Consider the following 12,262-nt stretch of genomic DNA (forward strand, 5'->3'; position numbering starts at 1 on the left):
AATGGGGGGCTATGGGCTATAAGGGGTGTAATGGGGGGCTATGGGGTAATGGAGGCTATGGGGCTATGGTGGTAATGGGGGGCTATGGGGGCAATGGGGGTATGGGGGCTATGGGGGTTTATGGGGGTAATGGAGGCTGTGGGGCTATGGGGGTTATGGGGCTATGGGGGTTTATGGGGGTATTGGAGGCTATGGGGGTAATGGGGGGGCTATGGGGCTTTAAGGGGTGTAATGGGGGGCTATGGGGGGTTATGGGGTAATGGAGGCTATGGGGCTATGGTGGTAATGGGGGGCTATGGGGGCAATGGGGCTATGGGGGGTATGGGGGCTATGGGGGGCTATGGGGGTTTATGGGGGTAATGGAGGCTATGGGGGTTATGGGGCTATTGGGGGTTATGAGGGTAATGGAGGCTATGGGGGTAATGGGGGGCAATGGGGCCTATGGGGGGTTATGGGGGCTATGGGGCAATGAGGGGCTATGGGGGGCTATGGGAGTAATGGGGAGTAATGGGGCTATGGGGGGGCTATGGGGCTATAGGGGGCAATGTGGCTGTGGGGGCTTATGGGGCTATGGGGGGCTGTGGTAGCTATGGGAAGCTATGGGGCTATAGGTGGTTATGGGGGGCTATGGCAGCTATAGGGGGCAATGGGGGTTATGGGGGTAATGGGGCTATGGGGGGTCATAGGGGGCAATGGGGGTTATGGGGCTAATGGGAGGCTATGGGGGCTATGGGGAGTTATGGGGTAATGGGGGGTAATGGGGCTATGGGGCTGTAGGGGGCAATGGAGGCTATGGGGCAATGGGGCGCTATGGGGGGTAATGGGAGGTAATGGGGACAACGGGGGGCAATGGGGCTATGGGGGGCTATAAGCGGTTATGGGGGCAATGGGGGTAATGGGGGCAGTGGGGGGCTATGGGGACAATGGGGGGCAATGGGGGGCTATGGTTGGTAATGGGGGCTATGGGGGGCTATGGGGCTATAGGGGGCTGTGGGGGCTATGGGGCAATGGGGGACTATGGTTGGTAATGGGGGTCTATGGGGGGCTATGGGGCAATGGGGGACTATGGGGGTAATTGGAGTTAATGGTGCTATAGGGGGCTATAGGGAGCAATGGGGGGCTATAGGGGGTAATGGGGGCAATGGGGCTCTGGGGGGGTTATGGGGCATTGGGGGCCTATGGGTTAATGGGGGGCAATGGGGGGTTATGGGGCTATGGGGGTAATGGTGCTATAGGGGGCTATGAGGCAATGGGGACTATGGGGGTTAATGGGGGGCTATGGGGCTATGGGAGGCAATGGGGCACTAGGGGGCTATGGGGGTTAATGGGGGGCTATGGGGCTATGGGGGTAATGGTGCTATAGGGGGCTATGGGGCAATGGGGACTATGGGGGTTAATGGGGGGCTATGGGGCTATGGGAGGCAATGGGGGCCCTAGGGGGCTATGGGGTTAATGGGGGCTATGGGGCAATGGGGGCTATGGGGGTTAATGGGGGGCTATGGGCCTATGGGGTAATGGGGCTATAGGGGGCTATGGGGCAATGGGGGTAATGGGGTTAATGGGGGGCTATGGGGGTTAATGGGGGGCTATGGGGCTATCGGGGTAATGGGGCTATAGGGGGCTATGGGGCAATGGGGTTAATGGGGGGTTATGGGGGTAATGGGGCTATAGGGGGCTATGGGGCAATGGGGGCTATGGGGGTTAATGGGGGGCTATGGGGCTAATGGGGCTATAGGGGGCTATGGGGTAATGGGGGCCTATGGGGGGCAAGGGGGCTATGGGGCAATGGGGGGGTAATGGTTCTATAGGGGTAATGGGGCCTGTGGGGTAATGGGAGCTATGGGGGTAATGGGGCTATGGGGCTGCGGGGGGCTATGGGGGCTATGGGGCTGTGGGAGGCAATGGAGGGCAATGGGGGTAATGGGGTCTATGGGGTTAATGGGGGGCTAGGGGGGCAATGGGGGGTTAATGGGCCTATAGGGGGGTAGTGGGGGCTATGTGGGGTAATGAGGGCTATGGGGCTATAGGGGGCAATGGGGGCTATGTGGGGTCATGGGGGCTATGGGGCTATGGGGGGCAATGGGGGCTATGGGGCTATAGGGGGTAATGGGGGCTATGGGGCTATAGGGGGCAATGGGGGCTATGGGGGGTAATGGGGACTATGGGGCTATAGGGGGTAATGGGGGCTATAGGGGGTAATGGGGGCTATGGGGCTATAGGGGGCAATGGGGGCTATGGGGGGTAATGGGGACTATGGGGCTATAGGGGGTAATGGGGGCTATAGGGGGTAATGGGCGCTATGGGGCTATGAGGGGTAATGGGGGCTATGGGGCAATGGGGGGCTATGGGGCTATAGGGGTAACGGGGGCTATAGGGGGTAATGGGCGCTATGGGCTATAGGGGGTAATAGGGGCTATGGGGCTACAGGGGGTAATGGGGGCTGTGGGGCTACAGGGGGTAATGGGGGCTATGGGGCTATGAGGGGTAATGGGGGCTATGGGGCAATGGGGGGCTATGGGGCTATAGGGGGCAATGGGGGCTATGTGGGGTAATGGGGGCTATGGGGGCTATGGGGCTATAGGGGGCTATGGGGGCTATGGGGCTATAGGAGGTAATGGGGGCTATGGGGCTATAGGGGGTAATGGGGCTATAGGGGGTAATGGGTGCTATGGGGCTATGAGGGGTAATGGGGGCTATGGGGCTATGGGGGGTAATGGGGCTATGGGGCTATGGGGGGTAATGGAGGCTATGGGGCTATGGGGGGCTATGGGGGCAGTGGGGCTATGGGGGGCAATGGGGCCATGGGTGCTATGGGTGCTATGGGGCTCGTTGATGGCAATGGGGGCGATGGAGGCACTGGTGTCTGTACTGGGGCTACTGGTGCCCATGGGTGCTATGGGGCCACTGGGTGCTGTGGGTGCTATGGGGACACTGGGTGCAATGGGTGCTATGGGGGCAATGGGTGCTATGGGGGCAATGGGTGCTATGGGGACACTGGGTGCTATGGGGGCACTGGGTGCTATGGGGACACTGGGTGCTATGGGTGCTATGGGGCCACTGGTGGTCATGGGTGCTATGAGTGCTATGGGAACACTGGGTGCTAGGGAGGTACTGGGTGCTATGGGGACACTGGGTGCTATGGGGACACTGGTTGCTATGGGTGCTATGGGGTCACTGGGTGCTGTGGGTGCTATGGGAACACTGGGTGCTATGGGGACACTGGGTGCTATGGGGACACTGGGTGCTATGGGTGCTATGGGGACACTGGGTGCATTGGGTGCTATGGGGGCAATGGGTGCTATGAGGACACTGGGTGCAATGGGTGCTATGGGGCCACTGGGTGCAATGGGTGCTATGGGGACACTGGGTGCATTGGGTGCTATGGGGACAATGGGTGCTATGAGGACGCTGGGTGCAATGGGTGCTATGGGGCCACTGGGTGCAATGGGTGCTATGGGGACACTGGGGTCAGTGAGTGCTGTGGAGGCAGTGGGTGCTATGGGGACACTGGGTGCATTGGGTGCTATGGGGACAATGGGTGCTATGAGGACGCTGGGTGCAATGGGTGCTATGGGGCCACTGGGTGCAATGGGTGCTACGGGGACACTGATGGCAATGGTTGCTATGGGGGCACTGGGTGCAATGGGTGCTATGGGGACAATGGGTACAATGGGTGCAGTGGGGACTTTGGGTGCAGTGGGTGCTATGGGGACGTTGGGTTCAATTGGTGCTATGGGGACACTGGGTGCAATCGGTGCTATGGGGACACTGGGTGCAATCGGTGCTATGGGGACACTGGGTGCAATCGGTGCTATGGGGACACTGGGTTCAATGGGTGCTATGGGGACACTGGGTTCAATGGGTGCTATGAGGACACTGGGTGCAATGGGTGCTATGGGGACACTGGGTGCAATGGGTGCTATGGGGACAATGGGTGCAATGGGTGCTATGGGGACGTTGGGTTCAATTGGTGCTATGGGGGCACTGGGTGCAATGGGTGCTATGGGGACACTGGGTGCATTGGGTGCTGTCGGGGCAATGGGTGCTATGGGGGCACTGGGTGCTATGGGTGCTATGGGGATACTGGGTGCAATGGGTGCTATGGGGACACTGGGTGCTATGGGTGCTATGGGGATACTGGGTGCAATGGGTGCTATGGGGACACTGGGTGCTATGGGCACGCTGGGTGCAGTGGGTGTTCTGGGGACCCTGGGTGCTATGGGTGCTATGGGGATACTGGGTGCAATGGGTGCTATGGGGACACTGGGTGCAATGGGTGCTATGAGGACACTGCGTGCAGTGGGTGCAATGGGTGCTATGGGGACTTTGGTTGCAATGGGTGCTATGGGGACACTGGGTGCAATGGGTGCTATGGGGCTATTGGGTGCAATGGGTGCTATGGGGCTATTGGGTGCAATGGGTGCTATGGGGACAGTGGGTGCAGTGGGTGCTATGGAGACACTGGGTGCAATGGGTGCTATGGGGACACTGGGTGCAGTGGATGCTATGGGGCCACTGGGTGCAATGGGTGCTATGGGGACACTGGGTGCAGTGGATGCTATGGGGACACTGGGTGCAATGGGTGCTATGGGGACACTGAGTGCAATGGGTGCTATGGGGGTTATTGGGTGCAATGGGTGCTATGGGGACACTGGGTGCAGTGGATGCTATGGGGACACTGGGTGCAATGGGTGCTATGGGGACACTGAGTGCAATGGGTGCTATGGGGTTATTGGGTGCGATGGGTGCTATGGGGCCGCTGGGAGCAATGGGTGCTATGGGGACACTGGGTGCAATGGGTGCTATGGGGACAGTGGGTGCAGTGGGTGCTAGGGTGCCACTGGGCTCATGGGTGCTATGGGGACACTGAGTGCAATGGGTGCTATGAGGACACTGGGTGCAATGGGTGCTATGGGGTTATTGGGTGCAATGGGTGCTATGGGGCCGCTGGGAGCAATGGTTGCTATGGGGTTATTGGGTGCAATGGGTGCTATGGGGCCGCTGGGAGCAATGGGTGCTATGGGGTTATTGGGTGCAATGGGTGCTATGATGACACTGGGTGCAATGGGTGCTATGGGGGCAATGGGTGCCCCTGTACCCATGTTACTGGTGTCACTGGTGTCTCTACTGGTCCATGCTGCTCCATATTGCCCCATACTGGTCCATACTGGTCTATACCAGTCCATACTGATCCATACTGGTCCATACTGGTCCGTACCGGTCTATACCGGTCCATACTGGTCCATACTGTTCTATAATGGTCCATACTGGTCCCTATTGCCCCATACTGGTCCATACTGGTCTCTACCAGTCCATACCGATCCATACTGGTCCATACCAATCCATACTGGTCCATACTGTTCTATACTGGTCCATACTGGTCCATATTGCCCCATACTGGTCCATTACCGGTCCATACTGGTCCATACTGTTCTATACTGGTCCATACTGGTCCATATTGCCCCATACTGGTCCATACTGGTCCATACCGGTCCATACCGGTCTATACCGGTCCATAGTGGTCCATACTGTTCTATACTGGTCCATACTGGTCCATGTTGCCCCATACCTTTCTATACTGGTCCATTCTGGTCCATATTGTTCTATACTGGTCCATACTGGTCCATATTGCCCCATACTGGTCCATACTGTTCTATACTGGTCCATACTGGTCCATGTTGCCCCATACCTTTCTATACCGGTCCGTACTGGTCTATACCGGTCCATACTGCTCTATACTGGTCCATACTGGTCCATATTGCCCATACCTTTCTATACCGGTCCATACCGGTCTATACCGGTCCATATTGGTCTATACTGGTCCATACTGGTCTATACTGGTCCATCCCCCCCCCCATAACCTCTCTCCCCCCTCTCTCCCTTCCAGGCCCCCCCACGGCCACCGACCCCCTCCAGGTCGACCTCCTCCCCGTGCTCACCCCAGACCCCCCCCCCCACCCCCACCCCCCCACCCCCCGCCCCCTTCCTCTGCTCCTCCCCCCCCTCCCCCCACCACCACCTCCCCCCCCAAACCCCCCCCCTCCCCCCCAGCACCGTCGACCCCGGCGCCCTAAAACCCCCCATAGCGGGGGTGCCCCCCACGCCTGCCCCACAGCAACGCAAGGCCAAGAGCAAGGGGCCCTACATCTGCTCCCTATGCTCCAAGGAGTTCAAGAACGGCTACAACCTCCGGCGCCACGAAGCCATCCATAGCGGCGCCGGGGGGCCCAAGGGGGCCCAGCGGCCCCATAGCGGCCCTATGAAGATGCCCACCATGGTGCCCATCAGCTTGTTGAGCGTAGCCGGCTTGAGCGGGGCCAACGCCGTTGAGTCGACGGCGACGGCGACGACATCGACCACGACGCAAGGGATGAAGAGGGCCCGCAAGAGCCACGCGTGCGAGATGTGCGGCAAGGGATTTCGGGACGTCTACCACCTCAAGAGGCACCAGTTGTCCCACTCGGATGAGAAGCCCCACCAGTGCCCCGTGTGCCAGCAACGCTTCAAACGCAAGGACCGCATGAGCTCGCACGTCCGCTCGCACGACGGCGCCGTGCAGAAGCCCTACGGCTGCAGCCACTGCGGGAAGAGCTTCTCCAGGTGGGGATGTGGGGGGGGGGGGGGGTTGGGGGGGCATAGAGGACCATTGGGAGTCAATGGGGGCATTGGTTGGTCAATGGAGTCATTGGTTGGTCAATGGGGGCATTGGTTGGTCAGTGGAGTCAATGGCTGCTCAATGGTGTCAATGGGAGTCAATGGTGGCATTGGTTGGTCAATGGTGTCATAGCTTGGTCAATGGGGTCAATGGGAGTCAATGGGGACATTGGTTGGTCAATGGGGACATCGGTTGGTCAATGGAGTCATAGGTTGGTCAATGGAGTCATTGGTTGGTCAATGAGGACATCAGTTGGTCAATGGGGACATTGGTTGGTCAATGGAGTCATTGGGAGTCAATGGGGCCATTGGGGTCAATGGTAAGGACCGCATGAGCTCGCACGTCCGCTCGCACGACGGCGCCGTGCAGAAGCCCTACGGCTGCAGCCACTGCGGGAAGAGCTTCTCCAGGTGGGGATGTGGGGGGGGGGGGGGGTGGGGGGGCATAGAGGACCATTGGGAGTCAATGGGGGCATTGGTTGGTCAATGGAGTCATTGGTTGGTCAATGGGGGCATTGGTTGGTCAATGGGGGCATTGGTTGGTCAATGGAGGCATTGGTTGGTCAGTCGAGGCATTGGTTAGTCAATGGAGTCATTGGTTGGTCAATGGGGGCATTGGTCAATGGGGGCATTGGTCAATGGGGACATCGGTTGGTCAATGGAGGCATTGGTTGGTCAATGGAGGCATTGGTTGGTCAGTGGGGGCATTGGTTGGTCAATGGTGTCAATGGGAGTCAATAGGGACATTGGTTGGTCAATGGAGTCATTGGTTGGTCAATGGAGTCAATGGAAGTCAATGGGGACATTGGTTAGTCAATGGAGTCATTGAAAGTCAATGGTGGCATTGGTTGGTCAATGGTGTCAACGGGAGTCAATGGGGCCATTGGGGTCAATGGCAAGGACCGCATGAGCTCGCACGTCCGCTCGCACGACGGCGCCGTGCAGAAGCCCTACGGCTGCAGCCACTGCGGGAAGAGCTTCTCCAGGTGGGGATGGGGGGGGTTGGGGGGGCATAGAGGACCATTGGGAGTCAATGGGGGCATTGGTTGGTCAATGGAGTCATTGGTTGGTCAATGGAGTCATTGGTTGGTCAATGGGGGCATTGGTTGGTCAATGGAGGCATTGGTTGGTCAATGGAGGCTTGGTTGGTCAATGGAGTCAACAGGAGTCAATGGGGACATTGGGGTCAGTGGCAAGGACCGCATGAGCTCGCACGTCCGCTCGCACGACGGCGCCGTGCAGAAGCCCTACGGCTGCAGCCACTGCGGGAAGAGCTTCTCCAGGTGGGGATGGGAGGTGGAAATGTGGGTTTGGGGGCGTAGAGAACCATTGGGAGTCAATGGGGGCATTGGTTGATCAATGGAGTCATTGGTTGGTCAATGGGGACGTTGGTTGGTCAATGGGCGTCAATGGGGACTTTGGTTCGTCAATGGGGACATCGGTTGGTCAATGGAGGCATTGGTTGGTCAATGGGGGCATTGGTTGGTCAATGGAGTCATTGGTTGGTTAATGGAGTCATTGCTTGGTCATTGGATTCATTGGTTGGTCAGTGGGGACATTGGTTGGTCAATGGAGGCATTGGTTGGTCAATGGAGTCATTGGTTGGTCAATGAGGACATCAGTTGGTCAATGGGGACATTGGTTGGTCAATGGTGTCAATGGGAGTCAATGGGGCCATTGGGGTCAATGGTAAGGACCGCATGAGCTCGCACGTCCGCTCGCACGACGGTGCCGTGCAGAAGCCCTACGGCTGCAGCCACTGCGGGAAGAGCTTCTCCAGGTGGGGATGGGGGGGGTTGGGGGGCATTGAGGACCATTGGGAGTCAATGGGGGCATTGGTTGGTCAATGGAGTCATTGGTTGGTCAATGGGGGCATTGGCTGGTCAATGGGGGCATTTGTTGGTCAATCGAGGCATTGGTTGGTCAATGGGGACATTAGTTGGTCAGTGGAGTCATTGGTTGGTCAATGGGGACATTGGTTGGTCAATGGAGTCATTGGTTGGTCAATGGAGGCATTGGTTGGTCAATCGAGGCATTGGTTGGTCAATGGGGACATCGGTTGGTCAATGGAGTCATTGGTTGGTCAGTCGAGGCATTGGTTAGTCAATGGGACATTTGGTTGGTCAACGGGGGCATTGGTTGGTCAACGGAGTCATTGGTTGGTCAATGGAGACATTGGTTGGTCAATCGAGGCATTGGTTAGTCAATGGAGTCATTGGTTGGTCAATGGGGGCATTGGTCAATGGGGACATCGGTTGGTCAATGGAAGCATTGGTTGGTCAATGGGGGCATTGGTTGGTCAATGGTGTCAATGGGAGTCAATAGGGACATTGGTTGGTCAATGGAGTCATTGGTTGGTCAATGGAGTCAATGGAAGTCAATGGGGACATTGGTTGGTCAATGGAGTCATTGGAAGTCAATGGTGGCATTGGTTGGTCAATGGTGTCAATGGGAGTCAATGGGGCCATTGGGGTCAATGGCAAGGACCGAATGAGCTCGCACGTCCGCTTGCACGACGGTGCCGTGCAGAAGCCCTACGCCTGCAGCCACTGCGGGAAGAGCTTCTCCAGGTGGGGATGGGGGGGGGGGGGTTGGGGGGCGTAGAGAACCATTGGGAGTCAATGGGGCATTGGTTGGTCAATGGAGTCATTGGTTGGTCAATGGGGACATTGGTTGGTCAATGGGGGCATCGGTTGGTCAATGGAGGCATTGGTTGGTCAGTGGTGTCAATGGGAGTCAATAGGGACATTGGTTGGTCAATGGAGTCAATGGAAGTCAATGGGGACATTGGTTGGTCAATGGTGGCATTGGTTGGTCAGTGGAGTCAATGGCTGCTCAATGGTGTCAATGGGAGTCAATGAGGACATTGGTGGGTCAATGGTGTCATAGGTTGGTCAATGGGGTCAATGGGAGTCAATGGGGACATTGGTTGGTCAATGGGGACATCGGTTGGTCAATGGAGTCATTGGTTAGTCAATGGAGTCATTGGTTGGTCAATGAGGACATCGGTTGGTCAATGGGGACATTGGTTGGTCAATGGAGTCATTGGGAGTCAATGGGGCCATTGGGGTCAATGGTAAGGACCGCATGAGCTCGCACGTCCGCTCGCACGACGGCGCCGTGCAGAAGCCCTACGGCTGCAGCCACTGCGGGAAGAGCTTCTCCAGGTGGGGATGGGAGGTGGAAATGTGGGTTTGGGGGAGTAGAGAACCATTGGGAGTCAATGGGGGCATGGGTTGGTCAATCGAGGCATTGGTTGTTCAATGGGGACATTGGTTGGTCAATGGAGGCATTGGTTGATCAATGGGGACGTTGGTTGGTCATTGGTGTCAATGGGAGTCCATGGGAGTCAATGGAGTCATTGGTTGGTCAATGGTGTCAATGGGAGTCAATGGGGGCATTGGTTGGTCAACGGAGTCATTGGTCAATGGGGACATCGGTTGGTCAATGGGGACATCGGTTGGTCAATGGGGACATCGGTTGGTCAATGGGGACATCGGTTGGTCAGTGGTGTCATTGGTTGGTCAATGGGGGCATTGGTTGGTCAACGGAGTCATTGGTCAATGGGGACATTGGTTGGTCAATGGGGACATCGGTTGGTCAATGGAGTCATTGGTTGGTCAGTGGAGTCATTGCTTGGTCAACGGAGTCATTGTTTGGTCAGTCAAGGCATTGGTTGGTCAATGGGGACATTGGTTGGTCAATGGTGTCATTGGTCAATGGAGTCATTGGTTGGTCAATGGAGTCATTGGTTGATCAATGGGGACGTTGGTTGGTCAGTGGGCGTCAATGGGGACATCGGTTGGTCAATGGAGGCATTGGTTGGTCAATGGAGTCATTGGTTGGTTAATGGTGTCATTAGTTGGTCAATGGAGTCATTGGAAGTCAATGGTGTCATTGGTTGGTCAATTGAGGACATTGGTTGGTCAATGGAGTCAATGCTTGGTCATTGGATTCATTGGCTGGTCAGTGGGGACACTGGTTGGTCAATGGAGTCATTGGTTGGTCAATTGAGTCAATGGAAGTCAATGGGGACATTGGTTGGTCAATGGAGTCATTGGTTGGTCAATCGAGGCATTGGTTAGTCAATGGGGACATTGGTTGGTCAATGAGGGCATCGGTTGGTCAATCGAGGCATGGGTTGGTCAATGGTGGCATTGGTTGGTCAATGGTGGCATTGCTTGGTCAATGGGGACATTGGATGGTCAATGAGGGCATCGGGTTGGTCAATGGAGTCATTGGTTAGTCAATGGTGGCATTGGTTGGTCAATGGTGGCATTGGTTGGTCAATGGTGTCAATGGGAGTCAATGGAGTCATTGGTTGGTCAATCGAGGCATTGGTTGGTCAGTGGAGTCATTGGTTGGTCAATGGGGGCATTGGTTAGTCAATGGAGGCATCGGTTGGTCAATGGAGTCATTGGTTGGTCAATCGAGGCATTGTTAGTCAATGGGGACATTGGTTGGTCAATGAGGGCATCGGTTGGTCAATCGAGGCATTGGTTGGTCAATTGAGGGCATTGGTTGGTCAATTGAGGCATTGGTTGGTCAATGGGGACATTGGCTGGTCAATGGGGACATTGGTTGGTCAATGGGGACATCGATTGGTCAATGGTGTCAATGGGAGTCAATGGAGTCATTGGTTGGTCAATGGAGTCATTGGTTGGTCAGTGGAGAAATTGGTTGGTCAATGGGGACATTGGTTGGTCAATGGGGACATCGGTTGGTCAATGGGGACATTGGTTGGTCAATGGAGTCATTGGTTGGTCAATGGGGGCATTGGTTGGTCAGTGGAGAAATTCGTTGGTCAATGGAGTCATTGGTTGGTCAATGGAGAAATTCGTTGGTCAATGGAGTCATTGGTTGGTCAATGGGGGCATTGGTTGGTCAATGGGGGCATTGGTTGGTCAATGGAGTCATTGGTTGGTCAATGGGGGCATTGGTTGGTCAATGGAGTCGATGGTTGGTCATTGGGGACATCGGTTGGTCAATGGAGGCATTGGTTGGTCAATGGAGTCATTGGTTGGTCAATGGTGTCATTAGTTGGTCAATGGAGTCATTGGAAGTCAATGTTGTCATTGGTTGGTCAGTGGGGGCATTGGTTGGTCAGTGGAGTCAATGGTTGGTCAATGGGGACATCGGTTGGTCAATGGAGGCATTGGTTGGTCAATGGAGTCATTAGTTGGTCAGTGGGGACATCGGTTGGTCAATGGAGGCATTGGTTGGTCAGTGGGGACATTGGTTGGTCAATGGGGGCAATTGGGGTCAATGGGGCCGTTGGGGGTCAATGGGGCCATTGGGGTCAATGGGGCAGTTGTGGGTCAATGGAGCCATTGGGATCAGTGGGGCAATTGGGGGTCAATGGGGTCAATGGAGACATTGGGGGTCAATGGGGCCATTGGGGGTCAATGGAGCCATTGGGGGTCAATGAGGCCATTGATTGGTCAGTACTGGCCGTGACGTCACCATTTGACCATGACGTCATCGTGGCCGCCCTGAGGTCATCATGGCGGTGATGACATCACCGCGTTGTCAATGACGTCACCGCGGCGGCCATGTTTCTCTCCCCTCCCCCCCCCAGGCCCGACCACCTCAACAGCCACGTGCGGCA

At 56.4% G+C, this 12,262-nt stretch overlaps 1 protein-coding gene across 1 annotated transcript in view; it reads left to right on the forward strand.

The window, feature by feature from the left end:
- The window catches only part of LOC133264351 (hydroxyproline dehydrogenase-like), a 31,892-nt gene extending 23,882 nt beyond the window's left edge, over positions 1-8,010 (forward strand). The window contains exons 10-11 of the mRNA XM_061444300.1: positions 6,116-6,600; positions 7,794-8,010. Coding sequence (XP_061300284.1) covers positions 6,116-6,600; positions 7,794-8,010 — 702 coding nt within the window. The remainder of the gene's footprint in view (positions 1-6,115; positions 6,601-7,793) is intronic.
- Positions 8,011-12,262: the final 4,252 nt, after the last annotated feature.

Source organism: Pezoporus flaviventris, unplaced genomic scaffold, assembly GCF_033815535.1.
Source record: "Pezoporus flaviventris isolate CSIRO_AGI_PZ_B2104156 unplaced genomic scaffold, CSIRO_AGI_Pfla_v1 ptg000791l, whole genome shotgun sequence".
NCBI classification, from domain to species: domain Eukaryota; kingdom Metazoa; phylum Chordata; class Aves; order Psittaciformes; family Psittacidae; genus Pezoporus; species Pezoporus flaviventris.